This window comes from Pteropus medius, unplaced genomic scaffold (assembly GCF_902729225.1).
Source record: "Pteropus medius unplaced genomic scaffold, Ma_sr-lr_union100, whole genome shotgun sequence".
NCBI lineage: Eukaryota > Metazoa > Chordata > Mammalia > Chiroptera > Pteropodidae > Pteropus > Pteropus medius.
Genome location: NW_024340701.1, coordinates 7,940,763 through 7,964,527, shown reverse-complemented (window position 1 = coordinate 7,964,527; position 23,765 = coordinate 7,940,763). Strand labels below are relative to the sequence as shown.

The 23,765-nt window shown below is 45.6% G+C and overlaps 1 protein-coding gene across 5 annotated transcripts; it reads left to right on the top strand.

Annotated features, from left to right (window-relative positions):
• Nucleotides 1–9,950, top strand: LDLRAD1 (low density lipoprotein receptor class A domain containing 1). 5 transcript variants are annotated; one of them, XM_039886858.1, is made up of 6 exons: nt 45–168; nt 632–686; nt 3,323–3,451; nt 5,400–5,537; nt 7,325–7,453; nt 8,671–9,950. In XM_039886858.1, exons 1-6 carry the CDS (start codon nt 148–150, stop codon nt 8,817–8,819), a joined length of 621 nt encoding a protein of 206 aa, XP_039742792.1. In that variant the 5' UTR covers nt 45–147; the 3' UTR covers nt 8,820–9,950. The 5 variants fall into 5 exon arrangements, with proteins under 5 accessions (XP_039742818.1, XP_039742783.1, XP_039742807.1 ...); XM_039886864.1 differs by having other exon boundaries at nt 74–168; nt 3,326–3,451; XM_039886849.1 differs by lacking the exon at nt 632–686 and having other exon boundaries at nt 11–168.
• The last annotated feature ends 13,815 nt before the right edge of the window (nt 9,951–23,765 follow it).

The window sequence follows — 23,765 nt, the reverse complement described above, 5'->3', positions numbered from 1 at the left end:
CTGGGAGGGGACTGTCCACAGGGAGGGTGTGGCCAGGCAGGGCCTTCTATTCTCCCTCCTCCTGGATGCCCCTGGTGACAAAGCAGGGAAACTACCCTGCACTGGCCCCAGTGCTAGGAGACCAGCTGGTCACCGGGAGCCTGAGACATGAACAAGATCTTCCCCCAGGTAAGAGCTGCCCTGACATAGCTCCTCACCTGGAGCCAACCATGGCTCAGCAATCCTCCCACCCAGCTTGTATGGGGACCCAACAGGTGAACCAGCTACCCAGTTCAGGTGGTGGGCTCTGGGAGGGAAGCAGGAGGCCAGGGGAAGGAGCCATCGGCATGATGGGAGGGGGCGTCAGGGATAGTCTCCCTAGGTAGAAGCTGCCTGAGCTAGTTTGAAGGATAAATGTTTGCCAAGTGGGCAGTGGAGGCAAAGGCATTTCGGGTAGAGGGCAGAGTACAGGCAAAGACATGAAAATGTGAAGCAGGTGTAATGAGTTTGGGGAATTCAGCAAGCTGGAGAGTGAGGAGCGAGGGGTTCCACCTAAGACTCTTTGTGACCTTTGTGAAAAACTCTTCTGTATGGCTCCCTGAAGCTGGACCTCACCTCACCGAGGCCCACCCCTCACTGTTTTCTTGGGCAGGAGAATGTCAACGGCAATGCTGTCGCTGGGACCAAAGCCCTCCCTGGAAGGGAAGGTAAAGGATGGAGGGCCTGGGACTCGTGCTCTGTGAGCCCCCTCCTAAGGTGGGGTTCCCTGTAGCCGGGCCTTTGCTACAGAGGCACAAAGAGTGCTCCCTAAGGCTCCCACTGTCCCTCAGACGTCTGCCCCCTTTATTGATATCATTTACTCCCAACTTCCAGGCTGGCTATGCTGACAGCCATCTGGTTAAGAGGGCTGTTCATTATCTCCATGCACAAGCATTTGTATGCTGTCTACCCCATAGGCTCTGCACCACATACAGTCCATACAGGTGTCCACCTGTAACCTATAGAGGAAAGAGATCTGGAGTCAAATACCTGACCCAGTGGGTGACCTGGGCAATTCTCTTTGCCTGTAAAGGGTGAAGTAGGTGAGATCACACACTTATTTAGCACCTACTATGTGCCACTTACCATGTGACCAGGACGGTCTGAAGGAAGGAACACACATTTATTGAGCATCTACTAGGTGCCCTATCTTGGCCCACATTTGATTAATGAGGAAACAGACCCAGAGAGGTAGATACTGATAATAGCCATAAAGGATCAAGGCCCTCTTATGTTCTTGGCACTGTATGGTCTCTTTTAATCCTCAGGACAGCTCTGAGAGGGAGGTCCTGTTATGGGGCAATGACAGATGAGGCAGATGAGTTTGGGATCCCAGATCAGTAGGAGGTGGGAGAGACAAGGTTTGAATTCAAATTGGGATCCCTCTGCAAAACCCCGGTGACTTTGTTGCTCCACACTGGCGTTTGATTATTTCCAAGTTCTGGCTCATCGTGGGCATGGTTATAGAACAAATGGCCGCATTTTCCCCCATCTCCCTATGGGGCTGGGGAGAGAATTGGCACCTATGTTCTTTCTGGCTTTGAAGTACAATGTCTTCACCTGGCCGTGGGCCTCGGTTCTGGCAATTCTGTCTCCAATCTCTCTTGTGGCCCCATCTTGCCCCCACAGCCTGTGCTGCACAAATATTTGAGGAGCAATGCTTGGCTGACCAGGAGGCATTTCTTGCCTAGCCTCACGCTGTCTCCCTGGTTACCTGAGTTTACGCTATGTTTAGCGGACAACAAGGGAACCATTGACTGGGCCGTGGGGATCATCGGTTTTAGATTTATGTTGTATCTCCTACTATATCCCCTTTCCCAATGCACACCCATCCTGGGCTCCAGCCACACCAGGCCATTTGCTGTCCCCCACAGATCATCCACCAGGCCTTTACTTCTCCTATGCTGTCTACCTAGAATGCCCTCTCCTTGCACCCTCCCCTCACCTGCCTGTAGAAATCCCACCTTCCTTCAAGCACCCATGGTACCTTGCTCATGCTTTCTTAATCACACTTACTACCTGGCTCTCTGAGCTACACAGGGACAGGTCTGATTGGTAGGCAAGCAGAGTAGGCAGCTCCACAAATGTGGTTAGATTGGATGGAAATGACCCGAACTGACCTGAATAGGGGCCCTGCCCTTGTCTCCCGGATCTCTGAGTCAGTGTTCACAAAGCACCTACTGTGCCTCTCTCTGGGTTGGCCCTGGGGACACAGATTCATCAGACCTGCTCCTACCTCTTTCTCTGAGATAACTGGGGCTCAGAGGACTGGGGCTCAGCTGCGCTCACACTCTTCTTTTAACCTGTCCATACCTTGTCTTCTAAGTGCAACTGCAAACTTGCAGAAGGCAACCTGAGCTGTCACTGCTTTTGTGTCCTCTACAGAGCAAGACGCCTAGTAGGTCCTCAATAAAGCTTTCTTTTATCATTTCACAAGCAAGCCAAATTAAAGGAGCAAAGTAAGTTTAAGAAGCAGGATGTCTCCTATTATTGTTATTTCCACAGTGTTTAGGATATAGCTTGGCACCTATTAGGTTCTCAATAAACACTAACAATATCTTAAACTTTTATAGCACTTACTATGTGCCAAGCACTGTTCTAATATATTAACTGGCTTAATTGTCTCAACAACCCTAATGTAGATATTATAACCCCCATTTTCCACATGAGGAAACAGGCACAGAGAAGTAAAGTGACCTCTCACTGGGGCCCAGTCGGGAAGGGTTGGAGCTGGGATTCCAATCAGCCTCCTGAAGGGCTGCAGAATACACAATCAGTTGACAGCATGGAAAGGGCCCCAGTTTTGGTGGCAAGCAGGTGGAGATTCACATACCAGCTCTGCAAGAGGTGATCTGGACCTCGTCTTCTCTGAGCCTCAGTTTTCTCATCTATAAAGTAAAAGTTATTTTGAAAAATAAAAATAATGGCCATGAAGGGTCTGCTATAGTAATTTATCCTGTCGTAGGGGCTTAATAGTCAGTTGTCCATCTCTGCCTGCCTCCTGAGGAGACAGCCTCTTGGAAGGACAGGAAGGTGAGGGTGGTGGAGTAGAGACCTGAGACCCTCAACCCAACTGCCACTCACCAGCTACTGGACCTGGTCCAGTGATGGGCTCTTGGTGGAGTTGGGCCCACAGGTAGAACCGAGAGCATCGTGGTGGGCTTGGGAGCCCCCTCCTCCAGGGAAGCCCTTCCTGTCTCTAGACCCCCAGGTGGGGAAAGGCTTCTTGGAGGAGGAGCCAGAGGAGCAGGATCCCTGGGCCCCAGCACTGGCTACTCCATCACTGATTTCCTGATCCACACAGCAGGCTGCAGCCCACTCTGCTACTCACGCCAAGGGGCCTGCCTCTCAGCCTCCGTGCTGCTTCTGCTGATAACTCTTGCAGCCCTGATCACGCTGATCATCATCGCTGGACCCCCACCACATATGCCAGGTCAGGGTGGTCAAGAGAGGGTGGGTCAGACTTGCTGGGAGCAGGTGGGAGGAACAGAGAGATGGGGGAAACCTGATTCTGCCTGGCTTCTCCATGAAATGACTTTTGGACAGTTCCTTAGGGTATGTAAATAGATGTGAGCACACACACTGACATATACATGTCTCTGAGCCTCCATCTGCACATCTGTAGTATGAGCTATTGAGAGGACCTAGCTCTGATGACCCATCTCCTCTAGGAAGCCTCCCCTTTTCCTCAGGTTGGTTAAAAGCCTGGTCTCAGCCCTACAACCACACATTCCCTATTTCCCTAGCCTGGCTGTCCTGGGTGGTGCCATCCATCTCTGCGTCTGTCTCCACCATAAAGGACAGGAGTATGTCTGATACATCCTTTCTGACCTGGCTTCAGTAGTGAGTCCCAACACGGTCTGTCCTTGCCTTCACAGAGCTAACAGTTTGGAGAGTGACATGAACATTAAATAAGCACATTAAGGCGAGGGTAATGGGGCTCTGAGAGTCTGGAACAGGGGCTCTGACCCAGTCTAGGGGTCAGGGTGGGTACCTTGAGAAGTGAAAGGGAGTTGAGGTATGAAGCTAAGTGGGAATTGGTTAGTGGAGAGGGTGGCAGGAAAAGCATCCCAAGCACAGGGCACACCATGTGTAGAGTCCCTGGACGGGAGGAACATGAAGGGAAAGAGAAACTGCAAGAAGGCGAGGGGACATGATGGACTAGAGCAGTGGGTGGGGACAGGTGTCCAGGGCCGCAAAGGCTGCGCTGGGAAGGGAGATGACCATCCAGAGAGCCATGGGAAGGGAGTTGAGCTGGGGGTGGGGTGTCACCAATCTACCTTCCTGACAGATGGCTCTGTAGCCAGGCATGTGTTGGGGGCAAGGTGGAAGAGGGAGTAAAATCTACAGTTGTCTACGTGCCTGTGCAGGAACACAGGCACTGAAGGCGTGTGCACTGATGTGTGTACGTGTGGGTATGTGACAACATGAGTGTCTCTGAGAGTCAGTTCCCCCGACACACACGAGCCAAGGCAGTTCCTGGAGCTCAGACCTGGTTCACATATGCCCAAACACACAAGTGCAAACCCACTCCCATTTCCAACCTGTGTGCATGTGTATACATGTGCATGGCCGGTGGAGCCAGGTGACCTCCCAGCTCGCTCTGCCAATTTCTCTTTAATTGTTTGGGGCATCCCTCAGTGGGACGGAAAGGAAGACTCTCAGAAGGACATACATTTTTAGATGTCTGCCCATAATTCCTGGACTCTGGGAAGGCAGCCCCAGCCTTGGGAAAAACCCAAGTCAGCAGGCCTGGGTTATTAGCTGTGTGACTGGACCCATTCCACCTCTCTGAGAACTTCCTTTTCTCATCTATAAAATGGGGCTAATGATGATACTTCACAGGGGCTTGAGGAAACGGTAGAATAAAAATGTGAAAATGCTTTACAGACCTGAAAGTTATACCTAGATGTAAGAAATTATGGCATAACAGTCCCCAGCCAGCCCCATTATATTGCTTCTGACAACCTGTTCTGGCACTAGGCGCTCCACCAGCAAAATCCCTTCACTGACTGAGCCGTGTTCTCTGGAGCCTGCCATGAGACCGTCAATAACCTCTCTGTAAAGGAGAGAACCAAGACTTACTCTGCACATTCTATGTCCTGGGGTTATGTAAAATTTCCCAATGGTCCTATGGGGTATGTGCTACGATCCCCATTTTGCAAACAAGAAACCTGAGGTTCAGAGAGGCTGAGTCATCTGCCAAGGTCACTCAGCTGGCAAGCAGTAGAACTGGGACTTTGGCCCCCAACACCCAGCCCAGGGTTCTCCCCACTGCTCAGCCCCTCAGGCCAACTAAGGGTGGGGCTCAGGGGCAGGGACCTGGTGATGCCTTGTGAGTACCGCCCTCGACCCTCTGGGGCCTTCCCCTGCCCACTCAGGGGCCCAGGCCTGCGTGACGCTGACGAACAGGACAGGCTTTCTGTGTCATGACCGGAGGAACTGCATCTCAGCCAGCGGAGTCTGTGACGGTGTCCGCACCTGTCCCCACGGCGAGGATGAGGATGAAGCCTTGTGCCGTGAGTATCTGCTCAGTCCTGCCCCTGCCCCAAAAGGGCCTTCCAGGGCCCCCTGGTTGTTGCCTCCTGACTCCAGCTATCCCTGCGGCCAAATCGAAGCTCAACCACCCCTGAAATTACCAGGTACTTTCATGTCCTCAGGCCTTTGTTTATATGGTGCCCTCATCTAGGAATGCCTGCCCCCACCCACACACATACATACATACGTGCCCACACTAGGGAATGCCTTCACTCTGTGCATTCCGTGCCCAGAGAACCTGTATTCAAATTTCGTGGCAGAGTTACCAGGGAGCTTTCCCTGACTCCCAAACGAGGTTAAGATCTCTCCTTTGGGCTGCCACAGCCCCGGTACTTCCCTGTGTCCCAGCCCTAGTCATCTTGGTTGTCACTCTTGACTGGCACATTTGCCATGGCCATCAGGCTGTGAATTCCTCTGGGGCAGGCCTGGTCTATTTGATCTTGGGGCCACAGTGACTGGCACAGGGCATAACACACAGGGATATTTGGAATGATTTGCTGAATTAATGGTGGAATGAGTGAATGAATGAATGGGAAGATCTGATCCCAGACCTGAAAGACCTGACAGTTCTTAGGAGAGAAAAACCAGGGAACTTTCCATGTAGGAGGGAGAGAGCCTGGTGAGTTAGAGTGGGTGGGGTGGGGGAGATTTGGGGGGAATCGTGGACCCTCAAGATTAGAAAAGATCTTAAAAGTCATCTAGTCCAGGTCCAAGCTCATGCCCAAACCCCTCTATAACAAAGCCAATAGAGGCCACCCAGCCTCTACTTGCATACTCCTGAGATAAGGAGCTTGCTACAAATGATGGGAGGCAGCTGCACCCATCATTGCAAGGGTTTTTCCATAGGATTGTCTCCCTTGTTCTGAGTTTAAAGCTGCCTCCCAGTAGCATCCTTGAGTTGTTCCGGCTCTGCCCTCTCATCAACTCCATGAACCACATTTTAATCTATCTCCCATGACAGTGGACTGCACGGATTTGGAGATTGCTTTCTTGCCCCCCTTGAGTGTCCCCTTCCCCGGGCCACACTCTGAAATCCCATAGTCATCCCCCTTGTGATAGGCCTTCCTCACTCCCAGCACTTCACAGAGCACATACCAACTGCCCATGTCCCTCTCCCTGGACAGGCCCCAAAACCATTCATGACACTTCCGATCAGCTCTGGCTAGTCCAAGAAACAAAGGCTTTTCCCCTCCCAGGTGTGAGTTATACCTCTAGTGATGTGGCCCGAGTTCGTGTTAACTTTTGGTAGCCCTGTCACACTGCTGCTTAACACAGAGCCCATTTTCAAGAAAGGTGTTCTGATTCCCTCTCATAAGGTATGTGAACCCATATACTCTGAGTTCTGAGTTCTGGGACCCAAGTGCAAGACTTCACATTTATTCTTGTTATGTTCCAGTTGGTGGAGGCTTCCTGGAGGTGAAGAAACTTGAACCTGAACTTGAAGTGGATAGGTGTGGAGGAGGATATTTCTGGAGGGAGTGTTAGTTCAGGCAATGCTGTGTGGTGGGGATGAGGAAGAGCTGAATAGGGAAGGAGGAAGGGAGAGGCAACCTCTCTGGGCATCTTGCTGGAAAGGGAAAGAACACTCCTCTTTCCTTGACCCATCCTCCTCCCCAGGAAACCTTCTCCTGTGCCCTTCCTGAGATGGATGCATGGTGACCTCACGTTTGGCAACTGCTAGGGTGGCCAGGACAGTCCACCTCCAGATAACCCTGACACAGCTGTGGCCAGATGTGGACTTCCTCTTGCCTCATCTGTCCCTCTGTAGGAGATGTGCCCCAGAGCCTCCCCACTTTCCTCGTGGTCCGCTGTGGAAACCCGGGTTCCTGGATCTACTCGGACCAAAAGTGCGATGGGACCAACAACTGCGGGGACTGCTCAGATGAACTGAGTCCAGGTGGGGGTCTGGACACAGGCTGGGCTGGGGCAGGTGGCCTGGCAGTGGTCAGAGGGCAGAGGTTGACCAGGGAAGCTCCAAAGTTGCCTCACTACATCCCCTCTTTGCATCCTAGGAGGAAGTGTTCCACCCCTGCCTGGATGCCTCCAGTGGTAGGGTGCTCACTAGCACACACTATGGCTTCTTCTGGAGATTTATACTTCTGTGGTGGGGAACTTGCTTTCAAGGACACAGATGAGGAAACTGAGACTCAGAGGGTGATCATGCAAGGAATATGTACATGGCCCAAGTGGGATTTGAACTTGGGTTTCTCTCATCTCCTCTGCACCTCCCAATAACCCTGTGAAGAAAGCAGGAATCACTGGCTTCAGTTTATATGTAGGTAAACTGAGGCCAGAGAAGAGAAAGGATTTAATACAATGAATGATAAGAGAGGAGCTTGGGCGTATGCCTAGGCCTCCTTGCTCCAAGACTGGCATCCTTTCACTGCCCTGGTTTCCTTTCAATCTCTTCCCCCTATGTTTAATCAACAAACATTGTCTGAGCACTGTTAGGGGCTGGGCCTTTGCCAGGTTCTGCTAGGAGACAATCCGAAGTCAAATATATGTCCCACCCCTAGGACTCACATCATACTAATGCCAAAAGGAAGTGCTGAGGACCTGGGAAGGGTTTTGTTTTTGTTTTTGTTTTTTGTTTTGTGGGGGGAGGGGGTAAGAATCAAGGGAGACTTCCCTTGGTGTTCAAGCAGGCCTCAGAGAATGGACAAGGTTTCAATAGGCAGAGGCTGGATGTGTAGGGAAGAATGCTGGAGGTCAAAGTTACAGGGCGAAGGAGGGAAGTCTGCGAGACATCCTCAGGGAGTCCTAAGTGGGCTGGTGTGGCTGAGTCAGGGTGATGGAGGGAGGGAGGGCTGGGGAGACAATATGCATTAATATTTGAACACTGACCATGTGCCTGGCACTCTTGCTTAATAACAACCTTGAGCGGATGAGGAAATTGAGGTTCAGATGGGGTCAGAGACTTGCTTGAGGTCACACAGCCTATGAGTTGGGGTCTAGATTCTCTCTCCCACAGGGAAATAAGGAATACAGTCAACCTATGCCAGGTGGCATGGAGCTTTAGGGAGCCATGGCAGGTGTTAGAACTAGGGAGTGTCCTGGTATTTGGCACACTCCAGGACGCTGCAGCTTCTACTCCATTGGCTCTTGTCCCCCTAGTGACTGTGTGCCCACCCTGTGGCCCTGGTTGGTGGCGCTGCCCTTCAACTGTCTTCAAGTATTGTGGCTGTATCCCAAGGAGCCTCTGCCGGGACCACGTGCAACACTGCTCCGACTGGTCCGATGAGTACTCCTGTCCTGGACTCTGAGTGGGCACCCAGGCCAGAGCGAGAAGTTGGTTGGAATGGCACTGATAACCCTTCACATGAGAGTCAAATCCAAGAACATGAAGACAGGAAGGAACCTTCAAGATCATCTAGTGAGATCTATGCACTGTTGCCTCTGAATAAGAATCGCCTTTACTACTTTAAAAATGTTCGGTTTCTCCTTGAATACCTCCAGTGACAGGGAGCTCACTATCATGTTAGGCAGCTCCCAACAAGGATGAGGGAAATTGCTTCCACAATTTTAGGCCTGCCTCTGGGGCCCCACAGAGGAAAACAGCTTGTCTGCTCCATTACAGACTTACAGATCCTGACCTTATCACCCCTTGGAGAAAAGATAAGTCTGGAGCTCAAACACCAAGCCAAGGAGGTTAGCCTTTATGGATGGCACATATGTGAAGTACATGCCACTTCCTGTCCTTTTAGTACCTAAAGCAGATATTTCTGGGCTTGGCTGCAGCTTTATTATTTTTCTTATCTCAGTAATCCTAGCAGGCCCTACTGACTGATCACAGGAGATTGCACTTGATATACAGCATTCGTCATCCTGTGAGTAGGAAGCCATCTAGGAGCTGTGGATTAGAAGATTTGCAGAAAGAGTAGCCCTTCTGTTCATCCCATTCTCTACCCTACCACTTTCTGCCCTCCACCGTATCACCAGTGCCTAGCCAAACAGCCCAGGTTTCTTGTAGTAGGGATTGTATTTTGGTCCCAGAGCCTGAGTATGGATGAGCTGTTTCTCTCCATACCTTTCCAGTTTCAAAACACCCAGAGAGCCAAGGATGGATATCCCCATTAAACAAATAAGGAAATTGAGGCCCAGAGGGAGAAATGACCTGTCTAGGATCATACAGCAAAGTCACTGTTAGAAATGGGACTCCAACACAGTCTATGGTGTCCCAACCCTGAAGCCTTTCCTGCCGCCAATGTGATTATATCTTGGCTGGGGGAAGAGGGGTATGCAGAGTCCCTGTGGGGTATTTTTAAAAATAGCTTGAGGGTCAGAAAGTGTCCCACCCTTGTTCTGAGAGACTTGGAATCTGGCCCCAAAAAGGTTCCTGTTGAGGAAGATGGACATATCCCCATTGGAAATGAATAAGTCAGTTTTATATATCAGTCTCATGTGAATTTTAAACTGAAAATGGGCAACTGAGAGACAGGTGAGCTCTGGTTCATTCATCACTCACTAAACAGTCTCTTTGCACCTGCTCTGGGTCAACCTGGTGCCGGGCACCCAGGAGTGAAAAGACCTGGATCCCAGCATATGAGGAGCACAGGGTTTCACAAAGGAGGCGTCTCACACCATGGACAGATAGGTGGGACAGCAGGAATTGCTAGACTGAGGGCACCAAGGAGGGGCCTGCGAGAGCCAGGGCGCAATCATGTTTCTGAGCCGGATGACGTAAGGACCAGCCCCTGGAACAGGGTGCTTCAGCGAACCTGCCTGAGGGTTGGTCAGCCCTGGGCACTGGCAACTTCGGCTGTTTCTCTCTGACTGCAGCACAAGTGAGGAGCTGCTTGCATGCTCAGGGCATCCTGGGTTCTCATGACCAATCCAGAAGGGCCTCCTTCCCAGAGGAGGGGCACTCGGGCTGGCTCTGGAGGCCCAGGAGAAGGTCCAGTGGTACAGGTAGAGGAGAAGGGCATTCCCATCTGAGAGGCCTTGTGAACGAAGGCAAGGGGGTGTGACAGGGTACAGCTCAACCAGTCCATGCCAGTGTGATTCAAGGAGGCCAAAGCATTGGTAGGAGAAGACAGTAGGAGGTGAGTGGTGACTCACCTGGAAAGCATAGTGTGTCACACTTCATCTGAAGGACAGTGGGTGTCATCAAGGCGTGATAAGCAAGAACACTATCTGGAGATACAATGACCTTTAATTATAACACTCCAAGAAAAAGATGCCAGGGCTTGGACCAATCGGGCAGAGAAGAGGGGATGGTTAAGGGCTACTTACTGGTGGAACACCTGGGCCTTAGGGGGAGGGGTCAGGGAGGTGAAGAGGAAGGCAAAGGAGTCTGGGGGCCTGAGAAGGAGCACCTGGCCTCCTGCCCTGGGCCATACCTTCTCTAACAGGATGTCAGTCTCTGGGAGAAGAAAAGGTTGAGTTGGTTCCTGAGGAACAAGAAAAACTCCCAGAAGTTCATTTCGACATTCAAATGCCAACATGTTCCTGACGCTCAGAGCATTGGTCGTTGAAAACAAGGTCACTAGGGAGAGGCCAAAGGAACATGAGCCTGTGTTTGCCTTGGTGGATCAGGCCTTGGTGGGTCAGGCAGCAGGAGAACACCCAGTTCCCAGCAGGGGCTGGTGGTGCTGTGGTTGGGCCCTGCAGGAGAGAGGCAGGTGAACCTTGGTGGTCATTCAATCCTGGTGTTCCTCAGTGGCCTAGAGCTCTTCTCAGAAAAATGCCCAAAGACATTAGCACCACCGATTGCACCTCGTTTTACCCTGTCTTCCCAACCAAGCCCTTCCACAGGCTCTTGGGGGTACAAATGCTTCATTGCATGGGATGGAGAAACCAAGGCTGAGACCAACTTATCCAAGTCCACTGGGCATGTCAGTAGCAGGGTGAGGACTAAAAGCCAGGTTTCTTTTCTTTTTTTTAAATTTAGTTAAATGTATGGGGGTGACATTGGTTAATAATATTATTTAAGTTTCAGGTGTACAATTCTATCATATAACATCTGTATATTGCGTTGTGTGCTCAGCACCCAGTCTAGTCTCCTTCCATCACCATATATTTGAATCCCTTTACCCTCCTTATTCTCCCCCGACCCCCTTCCCTTCTGGTAACTACCATACTGTTATCTGTGTCTATGAGTTTATTTTATTTACTGCTTTTTGTTTTATATCCCGAAAATCATATGGTTCTTGTCCTTTCCGTCTCACTTATTTCACTTAGCATGATACTCTCAAGATTTATTCAGATGTCACAAGCATAAAAGCCAGGTGTTTAGGTGCACACATTAGCACTTGGTGAGCACTTACTAAGAACAAGGCTCTGTGCTAAGAGCTCCTTCTATCTACAATGCTCAGAGGAAGGTACTGCTTTTACATGAGGCTTAGACAGGTCAGGCAGCTTGCAGGGCACATGACCAATGGGATGCAGAGCCAGATGTCTGGACACTTAGTCAGGGTAGTTTGCTGTTTTATGCTATGTCTCGTGAAGTCTGGAAGCCTGATGATGCCTGAGCAGGGGTGATGAAGCCAAGTGAGAAGCACGGACAGGGCAGTCCTGGATGAGGAATGTGAAGCAGTTCCCCGTGACTGCAGTGTGAGGAAGAGCCTCAGATTCTGGGCTGCAGGAATTGAACTTAAGTCCAGGCTGCAGAGTGCTGGCAGAGGATTTGAGCAGGAGGGGCACATTGGATTACTCCTCTGAGGAGGGGCTGCAGGGAAGGTTCACCATCTCTGTACATCAGGAATAAGGACATCATGGCCAGACTATCTTGCAGGCTTATGAAGAGGAAAAAGTGAGAACAGAATGTGAATGTCACTGGGAAACAGTAAAGCTTCAAGCAGAAGAAAAGAGAGTGCCACGTGCTGTGCTAGGGGATTGAATGAATATTTAGTGAGCATTCAGTACATGCCAAGCACCATTGCAAACTTTTGTATGTCTTGTCTTTTGTAGCTCATTTTCTCTAATCCTCACAGCCTTTCTAGGAACCTGATTTGGTTATATGTGCTTTACAGAGGCATGAAGTTGCTTCCCTAAGATCACACATCTTCTAAAAGACAGAGGAGCAAACCTTGATAGGAACAAATCCAGAGCCCACCATATCTCCTCCTTAATGTATCACTCTTTCTTATCCAGGGCTCCCCAGAAAGAGCAAGTTGGAGCCCAGGCCAGGGAGTACAGCCTGTAAATAGGAGGTGGCTGATGCTGGCAGAACAGTGTTTGTTCTTTTCTTATTTATTGGTTCTTCCTTTTATAAAGAAGCAGATGCCGTAGCATTCCAAAAAGCACTCCATAAGCCAGGTCCAGAAAGACACCAGAGCCCAGGGGGACCAGCCAGGGCCCTCCGCTGGTTCACATCAGCAGAGCAAGGGACTTAATGCCACAGCCTGCAGGGAGAACTCTGGCAGCCTGTGTCAATATTTGCCATCTTCCAGCCTCCCTGGCCCCAGCTCCAAGATCAGTACTTTGATTACAACAGGTTCTTTGCTGTGCAAACACGCAAGGATAGATGGATGGAATTTAAAGTGGCTTAGCCTTTGCCCCAGGGTTTGGACTGGAAATCTGGTCTGGTTTAACCCTCTGCCATCACTGTTTGCCTGGGATTCTCTGTTCATCCTTAGACTAACCAAACTACAGACATTAGAGCTGGTGAGGCACTCAGATCCCAGCCAGGCTTTTGACAAGAGGACATAGCTTCCCAGAAAAAAGGGGACCAACCCAAAGTGGCACTGCCTGGTGGCTGTCAATGGCATTCTGAGGGCCAGCCAGCAACTCCAGGTCAAAGTAGAGCAATTTTAAATAACTTTTTAATTGAGATGTAATTTACATATAATGAAATGCATAGATCTTAAGTATACAGTTCAATGAGTTTTTAAAACAGCTTCGTTGAAATATAATTGACATACAATAAGCTACACATATTTAAAATGTATACTTTCATAAATTTTGACATATGTATATAAGCATGAAGCTATCAATCACAGTTAAGATAATGAATATATCTATCAGTCTCAAGGGTCCTATGCCCTTTATAATCCTTTGCTCTCACCCCTCCTCACTCCCATACACAGGCAACCACCAATTTATTTTCTATCACGTTAGCTCATACTTTTCTAGAATGTTATAGAAATGGAATCATGCAGTATATACTCTTTTTATTTTTTTGTCTGCCTGGCTTCTTTCACTCAGAATGATTATTATAAGATTTATCCATGTTGTAGCATGCCTAATAGTCATTCTTTTTATTGTTGAGTAGTATTCTGTTGGAGGAATATACAATAATTTGTGCATTTCGGGCTGAAGAGATGCACTCTTCACTCATCCATTTGTTAATATATTTGGGGTTATTCTCAGTTTTGGCTGTTATAAATAAAGCTGCTATAAACATTTATGTATAAATCTTTATATAGATGCATGCTTTCTTTTATTTTGGGGGAGTGGAATGGCTGGATGTGGTACGTATATATTTAACTTTTTATGAAACCCCGTTTTCCAAAGTGACTGTATCATTTTACATTCCTGCCATTAGAATATGAGACTTCCGGTGGCTCTATATGCTTGGCAACACTTGGTATGGTCAGCCTTTTTAGTTTTAGCTATTCTAACAGGTGTTGGTAGCATCTCATTGTGATTTTACTTTGCATTTACCTAATGACTAATGATGTCGAGCATCTTTTCATGTGCTTTTTTACCAACCATATATCTTCTTTAGTGAAGGGTTTGTTCAAATCTCTTGCTCATTTTATTAGATTGCTTGTTTTTCATTATGGGGTTTTGAGAGTTCTTTATATATTATGAATACATGTCTTTTATCTAATATATGATTTGTAAATATTTCTCCCAGTCTGTGGCTTATGTTTTCATTCCTTTAAGTGCCTTACAAAGAGCAGAAGTTTTTGATTTTGATGAAGTCCAATTTATCAAATTTTTTCTTTTATGAATCATGTTTTTGTATTTAAGAAATCATCGCCTAACCCAAGGTTGCAAAGATTTCATCCTATGTGTTCTTCTAGAAGGTTTATAGTTTTATAATTAGGTCTACGATTCATTTTGAGTTAATTTTTGTATTTAGTACAAGGAATTAATCAAAATTCTTTTTTGTCGTTTCTGTACATGGAATTCAATTATTTCAGGACCATTTGTTGAAAAGACAATCCTTTCTCTATTGAATTGCCTTTGCATCTTTGTTTAAAAACATCAGATATTCATTTATTTGTGGTTTATTTGTTCCATTGATTTATTTGTCTATGTTGATGTCAATACCACACAGTCTTCATTCCTGTCTCTTTATAATAAGTCTTGAAATCAGGTAATGTTAGTCCTCTTACTTTGCTCTTTTTCAAAGCTGTTTTGGCTATTCTAGGTCCTTTGTATTTACATATGAATTTTAGACTCAGTCTTCTAATTTCTGTAGAAAAGTTCTGCTGGAATTCTCATTGGGATTGCACTGAAACTACAGATCAGATTTAGGGAGAATTGCCATCTTTCCCCCATCTTTATTGAAATATAATAGACAATTGTCTTGTATTTACATTGTACAATTCAATGAGGTTTTTTTTCAATTCTAGTTGGCATACAATAATATACCAGTTTCAGTTGTACAGCATAGTGATTAGAGATCCACATAACTCACATGATCACCCCACTAAATCTAGTATATGTTTATTACATTATTAACCATCTTCCCCATGCTACTCTCTACATCTCCATGTCTATTCTGCAGCTATCCATTTGCATCTCTTAATCTCTTTGCCTTTTTTGTGCCCCCAAACCCCCTTCCATCTAGTATCTCTAAATATTCTGTTATCTATGAGTTTATTTCCACTTTTGGTGTTGTTGTTGTTGATTTTATTCATTAGATTTCACATGTATGTGAAATCAGGCAATATTTGTCTTTCTCTATCTGACCCATTTCATTCAGTGCAATACCCTCTAGGTCTATCAAGGCAATATCTTTTTTCATCCCCTTCCTTTTAGTCTATGTGTGTCTTTTAATCTGAAATGAGTCTCAGACATATATATGAGAGGTCAGCATATGTAGGGGTCTTGTTTTCAGCCACTCTATCTTTTTGTTGGAGCACTTAATTCTTTTCCATTTGAGGTACTTGTAAATAGGAATGTAGTTATTATCATTCTTTATTCCTGTTTTTGATACATGGTTTTTCTTCTTAAAGAAGTCCTTCCATCATTTCCTGTAATACTGGCTTGGTGGTGATAAATTTCTTTAGCTTACTTTTGTCTGGGAAGTTCTTTATCTGTCCCTCAACTTTAAATGATAGCTTTGCTGGATAAAGTATTCTTGGTTGTAGATCCTGTGTTTTCATCACATCGAATATTTTGTGCTAAGCTCTTCTGTCCTGCATAGTTTCTTTTGAGAAATTAGCTGCCAGTCTTGTGGGTGCTCCCTTGTAGGTAACTAACTGCTTTTCTTTTGCTGCTTTTAAGATTCTCTCTTTGTATTTAATCTTTGACATTTTAATTATGATGTGTCTTAGTGTGGGCCTCTTTGGGTTCCTGGTTTTTGGGACTCTCTGAGCTTCCTTGGGTTTTATGTCAATTTCCTTCACCAGATTAGGGAAGTTTTCCATTATTATTTCTTCAAATAGCTCTTCAACATCTTGTTTTCCTTCCCTATGACACGGATATTTTTACCTTTAAAAATGTCTCATAAGCTCCTTAAATAATTATTATAGTCTTGGCCTCTTTTTTCTTGCCATTCTGCTTGAGTGTCCTTGGCTTTCCCATCCCATATATGTCATTTGATTCTCCTCTTTATTCATTTTATTTATTCCATTTAATATACTTCTCATCTCAAATAATGTGTTCTTCATTTCTGACTGGTTCCCTTTTATAATTTCCATTTCCATTTATATGTTTTTTTAATCTCTTTGTTAAAGTTCTCACTGAATTCATCTATACGTCCCATAAGTTCATTGAGTATCTTTATAACCAGTGTTTTGAACTCTGCATCTGTTAGATTGCTTGACTCCATTATTTTTGGATCTCTGTTTTGTTCTCTCATTTCTGCTTCTTTGTCTTCCCATTTGGCTGCCTTTCTGTGTTTGTTTCTATGTACTAAGCAAAACTCTTAAAGCTCCCAGTCTTATTAGTGCAGCTTTGTGTAGTAGGTGTCCAGTGGCACAGTCCTGAGAAAGTTCAGCTGCAGGCCAGTTTTAGCCCCAGCCTGTGCCCCTCTGGGCCACCTGTTAAGATTCAGCAAGCAATCCACAGATGCTGTGCATATAGTTACCCCAAAAGGCCACATCAGAAACTGACGCCAGCTGCCCCCAGTATGAGTCTAGGCGCTGCTCAGCAAGAGGCACTGGACTAAGAGAGGACACACCTGTATGTGGCTTGGGTGGGGCCATGAGTTGGGGGAGGTGGAGTTTCAGGAAATCCTCTAGGTGTAGTGACTTCTGTTATCTAGTTTGATGACATCTCCGCTACGGCGGAGCTGTGTCCACACGCTGGGAGCGGGGAGGGCTCAACAGAGGAACAATGATGCTCCAGCACTTCTGTACAGAGCGAGTCTCGCCTCAGCCCTCACTCTAACAACTCAGTGTCCCCTTGTAAATTCCTGGTGCTCCCTGCACAGCCGAACCGGCACTGAAGCTCAGAGTGGCAGGTCTGTCACTGAGAAAGTCCACTTGCGGACATGACCCCTTTAAGAGGCGTCTGCAACTGCCGCTCCACAGCCTCTGTCCCCTCAGCTGCTCAGAACCAGGCAGCCTCACGTCCTTGCCCCGTCCCACCTTCTGCCGTTGCAGGGTGATTTCTTAGATTTCTCCCTCATTGTATGGTTTGTTCATCTAGATAGCAGGTGATTTTCCTTGCTATTTGCTCCTTTTTTTCTGTCACAACTTTGATTTGGTCACCAGAGGGATGAACAGAGCCTCTACCATCTAGACCTTTTTTTTTTCTGATCAGAACTGCCCTCTTAATGTAATCATGGGTGAGTTTTCTCACCCATGATTACATTATATCTCTCTCTTTATTTTTTTCTCTACTTTTGCTCAGTAATGTTTTGTAATTTTTGGTGTATAGGCTTGTACCTCCTTTGTCTGATTTACCCCTAAGTACTTCATATTTTTTAATAGTAACTTATATTTTTTAATTTTAATTTCTAGTGTATAAAAGTAGTTGGTTTTTATGCATCAATTATGTATCATACAACTTTGTGAAACTCATATATTAATTCTAGTAGGTTTTTAATAGATTCCATCAGATTTGCTATATAATCATTACAGTCTATGAATAAAGACAGTTTTATTTCTTTGTTTCCAATCTGGATGTCTTTTATTTCTTCTCTTGTCTTATTTCAATGGCTATTTACAATGTCGAATGGGAGTAGTGACAGTAGACACTTGCCTTACTGGCCTCATGCATTCCTGATCTGGAGGAGAAAGCAGTCTGTCTTTCATCATGAGTATGTTGTTAGCTGTAGGTTTTTTATAGATGATGTTTTATCAGGTTGGGGAAGTTTCCTTCTATTGCTAGTTTGCTGAAAGTTTATATCAGGGATGGATGTTGAATTTTGTTGTGTTTTTTTTTTTTTCAGCTATTGAGATGATCTATTTTATTTATTAATGTGGTAATTTACATGAATTGCTTTCCAAATGTTAAACTAATCTTGCTTCCCTGAGATAAATACTATTTGATCATAATGTATTATCCTTTGTATATACATTGTTAAATTTTATTTGCTAAAATTTCATTGAGAATTTTTATCTCTGTTCATGAGGGACGTTTGCCTGCACTTTTCTTTATAAAGTGATGTCTTTATGTCAAGACATCACTTTATAAAGAAAAGTGCAGGCAAATGGTGTCAGAGTAATGCAAGCCTCATGGGTTTTCCCTCCTCTTTAGTTTTCAGTAATAGTTTGTATAGAATTGGTATTATTTCTTCTTAAAATATTTGATAAAATTCATTAGTGGAGCCATCTATTCTTGGAATTTTCTTTGTGGAAATGTTTTAAACTAAAAATTCAACTTCTAGAATAGATACGAGAATATGAAAATTATGTATTTCTTTTTGAGTGAATTTTGGTAGTATCTTTTAAGAAATGTATCCATTTCTTCAAAGTTATTGCATTTATTGGCATTAAGTTATTTGTAATATTCTATTATCCTTTTAACATCTATAGAATCTTATAGATGTTATAGAGGTGATGCCACCTCTCTTACTCCTGATATTTGTAATTTGTGTCTCCACTCTTTTTTTCCTGATCAGTTTAGCTAGCTGTTTATCAATTTCACTGATGTCTTCTCTTTTTGCTCTTCGTTGATCTTGCTAGAAATATACCAGTCTGTGTGCACTTGAGAAGAATGTACTTTCTGCTGTTGTGGGATTCTATAAATCAGATCTAGTTTGTTTATAGTGTCCTTATCCTGCTGATTTTCTATCTGTTCTATGACTTATTGAGAGGGGGTATTAAAATCTCCAACTAGAATTGTGAATTTGTCTATTTTTCTTTTCAGATTTATCAGTTTTTGATTCATATATTTTGAAACTCTGCTATTAGGTGGATACATATTTAGGATTGTTATATCTTATTGATGAAGTGACCCATTTATCATTAGGAATTGATCTTTATCTCTGGTATAGTTTTTGTCTTGGAATCTGTTTAGCCACACCAGATTTTCCCATCTCTGTATGGCCATCAACTGGGTGGTTCTTCCCCTATCCTGGGGTAGTTTCCTCATCTGCATGTGCTCATCAGAACTCTGCTAAATACTTGAGGGACACTCTGTGCATCTCTGGAGCTTTTTGTGTCTACAGTTTTGTCTGCTCTACTACTCTGTCCTGTGACCTCTAGCTGTCTTGCTTTTCCAAACTCTACACTCCATTACCTCAATTTGTGGATTTTGTTAGGCTCTGTCTGTCTGGATTTCCTTCTCTGTGCTGCAGCCTAGAAACTCTCTCCAGGCAGCAAGGTGGAGCAATCGTAGGGCTCACCTTATTTGCTTCCTGTCTCTCAAGGATCACTGTCCTTCATTGCCTGATGTCCAGCATTTTAAAACTGTTGTTTGAGATGTCCTTCATATGCTTTTTGGTTACTCTAGGCAGGAAGGTGAAGATGGTCCTGTTACTCCATCTACTGCTTTCTGAATCCTTTGAGCAAAGCAGAGGGAGATACCTTCTGAGAAGTCTTCCAGCCCCATCCAGGCCTGAAGGTTTTATTTATACTTGGAGATTTGTTCTACCTCATTCTTCTATAAGGCAAGGCCCAACCATCATTATTTCATTTTATAGGCTGGGAGACTCGAGCCTCCTATTTTCTCCAGATGGGAGTGGTGGAAGTAAATGAGATTAAGGCCAGAAAAATTCTCCATCTAGCCTGCTCAATGCCATAGGCAAATACTGGACCTGAACGTCAGTCTGAGATTTACGCCCTGGCTTTCTCAGCAAGCCACACACACTGCCAAACCTAGTGTCTCATGCACTTTACTTGGAAGGTCGTTGTCATCCTCATTCTATCATCTTCATCCAGTTTCTCAGAGAGGAGTCATGGGATCTGCCACGTCAGATTCTTGGAGGTGGTGGGTGGGGTGGGGTGGGATAGAAGAGTATTGCTTGATTAAAATGCAGGTTCCTGGGGCCAACCAGCTCTCCAGAATCAGAACAGAGAGATGGGGGTTATCAGCACTTTTATTACAGACTCCCTGAGTGACCCTTGGGAACTTTTGAGAACTACTGATCCAAACCCTAAGCCAGTGATTTCCTTCCAAGAGCCACAATACTTGCTAGGCGTGCTATCCTGTTAAACTATACTATTCCTTTCTACTTCCGACCTTGTAAAAATTATATGGCATAATTAAAAAATAAAATAAAATGCATCAAAATAGTCTTTGTGACCATTTCACAAAACGCTTTGAGATGACCAGGTAAGCCTGATGGGTTAGAAATTCCCAAGCCTGGAAGGGCTTTTAAAGGGCATCTAATCCAGCCCCGACCTTATATTCGGATTATCTATGTACCAGCCTTGCCAAACAATTTTCAAGCTTCTGTGTGCACACTTCTGAAGACAAGGAGCTGAGTTTAGAAATTGCTTTTTGCTACCAAATCAAATATATTTATCTTTAATTCGTTCCGCATCCAGAAAACATATCTGTTCCCTCTGCCCCGGGAAAGCCCTTCCTCTGAAAACAGTTAACCATCTCTCCCTAAGGCCTCTCAAGCTGCACAAACCCAGATCACTGGCTATTTCTCCTGGGATCAAGGAGTTCAGTCTCTTGAACCAGCCTATATGCAGAGCTGCACAGGGCTGCCTTAGTTCATCTGTCACTAGGCTTCCTTTTGCTCCGCATGAGCCACTGTTGTGCTGGCATGGCCACTGCTTTCCTGAAGGGTAAGGACAGATGCACCTGGAGCCCTGATAACCAGAGACTACTCCCCTTCTCTACTAGTTTATTCTGGGTAGCATATAAACATTTCTAACATTAAAATAGCCTTCTATATCGGCTTCTCCTCTGGCTGCTTTCTCAACTCCAAATCAAATTGCTTGTATCTGTCTATGTCTCCCCTGCCCTCTTTGCACCAGGAGGTATGGCCGAGCACCTCCACAGTCTTAGATACTCCCCTCTCTTGGCTTCTGTAATAGTGCACTTCCTGGTTTCCTCCTTCTGCAACCATTTCTTCTCAGTTGCCTTTTCCTCTGCTTCCATTTAGATATTGTTATTCCCTAGGACTCCATCTTCAGCCATCTGCTCACCCTATTTTATCTCAGTGGTTCATAGTTGGGGGCCCGTATTTTATCCCCTTTGAGAATGTGTTGACAGCTGTGGATCCACTCCACAGGGTTTGGGGGGAACCCACATTTATTCAAACACATTTTACATACTATTCCAGGTTCTTATCCTGAAGCCCGTTCCTCCTGCCTGACTTCATTCTCATCCCCAGCTTCCTCCCAGTCTTTCTCCCAGGCCCATAGCTTTCTTGCCCCTCAGTCTACCAGATCAATAGTCTCCTGGACAGTGTCACCGGGTCGTCCCTCAGACACCACTCTACAAAGCTCAAACTGAACTCATCTGACCCCTGACCTTGTTCCTTCTCTGGCTCTCCCATCTCCATGGTAACTTCTTTCAAGCTAGAAGCCAAGCTAGAAGCCATGAAGTCATCTCTGACCACTCCTTCTCCTGCAGGGTGACACCAACTCCTTTCAGTTCCACTACTAAGCAGCAGAGCAGCAGTGTCTGTGTTCTGTGTTGTTCACTATGGATCGCAGCATCGAGCAGAGTGCCTGGCTCAGAACAGATGCTCAACAAATACATATGGAGTGACTGATGACATCTCACTGCTATCCCTCTGCTGCATCCCCATGGCCTCCCACCGGACTTCCCCTCCTGGCCACTGTCCACCTAACAGCCAGAAGTATCTTTCTAAAATACAGATTTTTCTTACCCTTGCTTTAATGTCTTGCATAGCTCCCTATGATTTTCAAGATAAGGGCCTTCCCCTAAAGCGACCCCTGCTGACTTGACTGCTCTAGCTTTATCATTCAACTCTCTAACTCCTATCAGCTCCAGCCGCTCAGAACTCCTGAGAGTGTCACATGTAGAAATGCTGCCACTCGTTTCTACACTCCTTGGAACCTGAAATGCCTAGCCCCTCTCTTTGATTTGCTAACCCATCTTCACCCTTCATTCAAGCATCATTACCTTTTACAAAGCATCTCCTGCCTCATAGCTCTTGGTTACCCATTTAGCATTCCTTCACTACGATCCCAGAGCCCCCAAAACATATCTAAGTCACACTATTGATCACACAAAGTCGTACTTGAGAATTCACTCGTCTGTTCCTTCCTTGAGGGCAGGGACTCTGTCTTATTCGCTTTACTAGAGCCTACAGTTGGTGCCCAATAATTGTTTGCCACATGAATGAAAGGATGGATAAATTAATGAGAGAGAGAGAGAGAGAGAGAGAGAGAGAGAGAGAGAGAGAGAGAGAGAGAAGAGAGAAAGGCAAGGAGAGAGAGTTATTGATTTTTATTCTAGGGATCTGTCTTTTCTTTTAGGCCTACCACTGATGGGATGAAGCTCACCCACAATTTGATGAGTACTCTGTTTTACTCAAAACTTACTGGTTTAAATGTTAATCACATCTATAAAATACTTTCACAGTAACACCTAGACTGGTGTTTGACCAAACAACTGGACACCATAGCCTAGCCAACTGGACTTCTAAAATTCACTGTAATAATAAATAAACTTATTTCCTCTGAGCCTCAGCTTCTCCATCTGTAAAATGAAGAGCTGTGATAATGTTATGATTCTATAAGAAGAACTTGACCTTCCAGAAACATTAACATACTCCTTTCTTGTCAAAACATTTTCACTTCTAGGCTTATATTATACACTCTTCTGGTTTTATCATCAACATCCACTTCCCTTTCGCTTGATCTTAAGTATGAAAAGGACCTAAGTGCAATCTCAGGCCCCTTGTCTTTTCTATCTACACTCTCCCTAGTTGATGTCATGCAGTCATAGGGACCAGATATCAGCTCTACATTGTTGAACTCCAACTTTATATCTTTAATCCTGACCACTCCCTCGAGCTCCAGACTGCTAAGTCTAATTGCCTACTTATACATCCCATCAGGCATCTCAAATTTTACTCAAAACTTACTGGTCTAAAAAGAACCCTTGATTTCTCCACCCACCCCAAACCTCTTCTCCTGCACTTTCCCATGTTAGTAAATGACACCATTAACCACTCAGCTGCTCAGAGAAAACCTTAGGAAGCAGTCATCTTGGATTTTACTCCTGTTCCTTAACTCTCTGACACCAAATGCATCAACATGACCTATCAGCTCTACCTCCAAAACAGCCCCTGAATCCAACCTCTCCTCATTGTCACTACCACTCCTCTAATGCTAGCTGCCATCATCTCTCACCTGGACTTCTTTAGTGGTTCTAATTGTGCTCCCTGCTCCACTGTTGCCCCCACTATGATGCATGTTCCACACACACACATGGGGCTCATCAAGCAGCAAGGTTTCACTGTAAAATATAAATCAGATCACATGTGATTTTTATGCTTGTTCAGGGGCTTTCTGTTACACTAAAGTAAATTTCAAATCCATGACTCACAAGACCTAGAAGAGCTGACACTTACCTCTCTTAAACCTATCTTTTACCACTTATTCACTATGTACTAGCTACCTGGCCTTCACTTTTCTTCTGTCCCTAGAACATGCCAAGTGTTTGTTGTCTCAGGTTGTTCTTTCCTTCCCAGAGACCTTCTTCATCCAGAT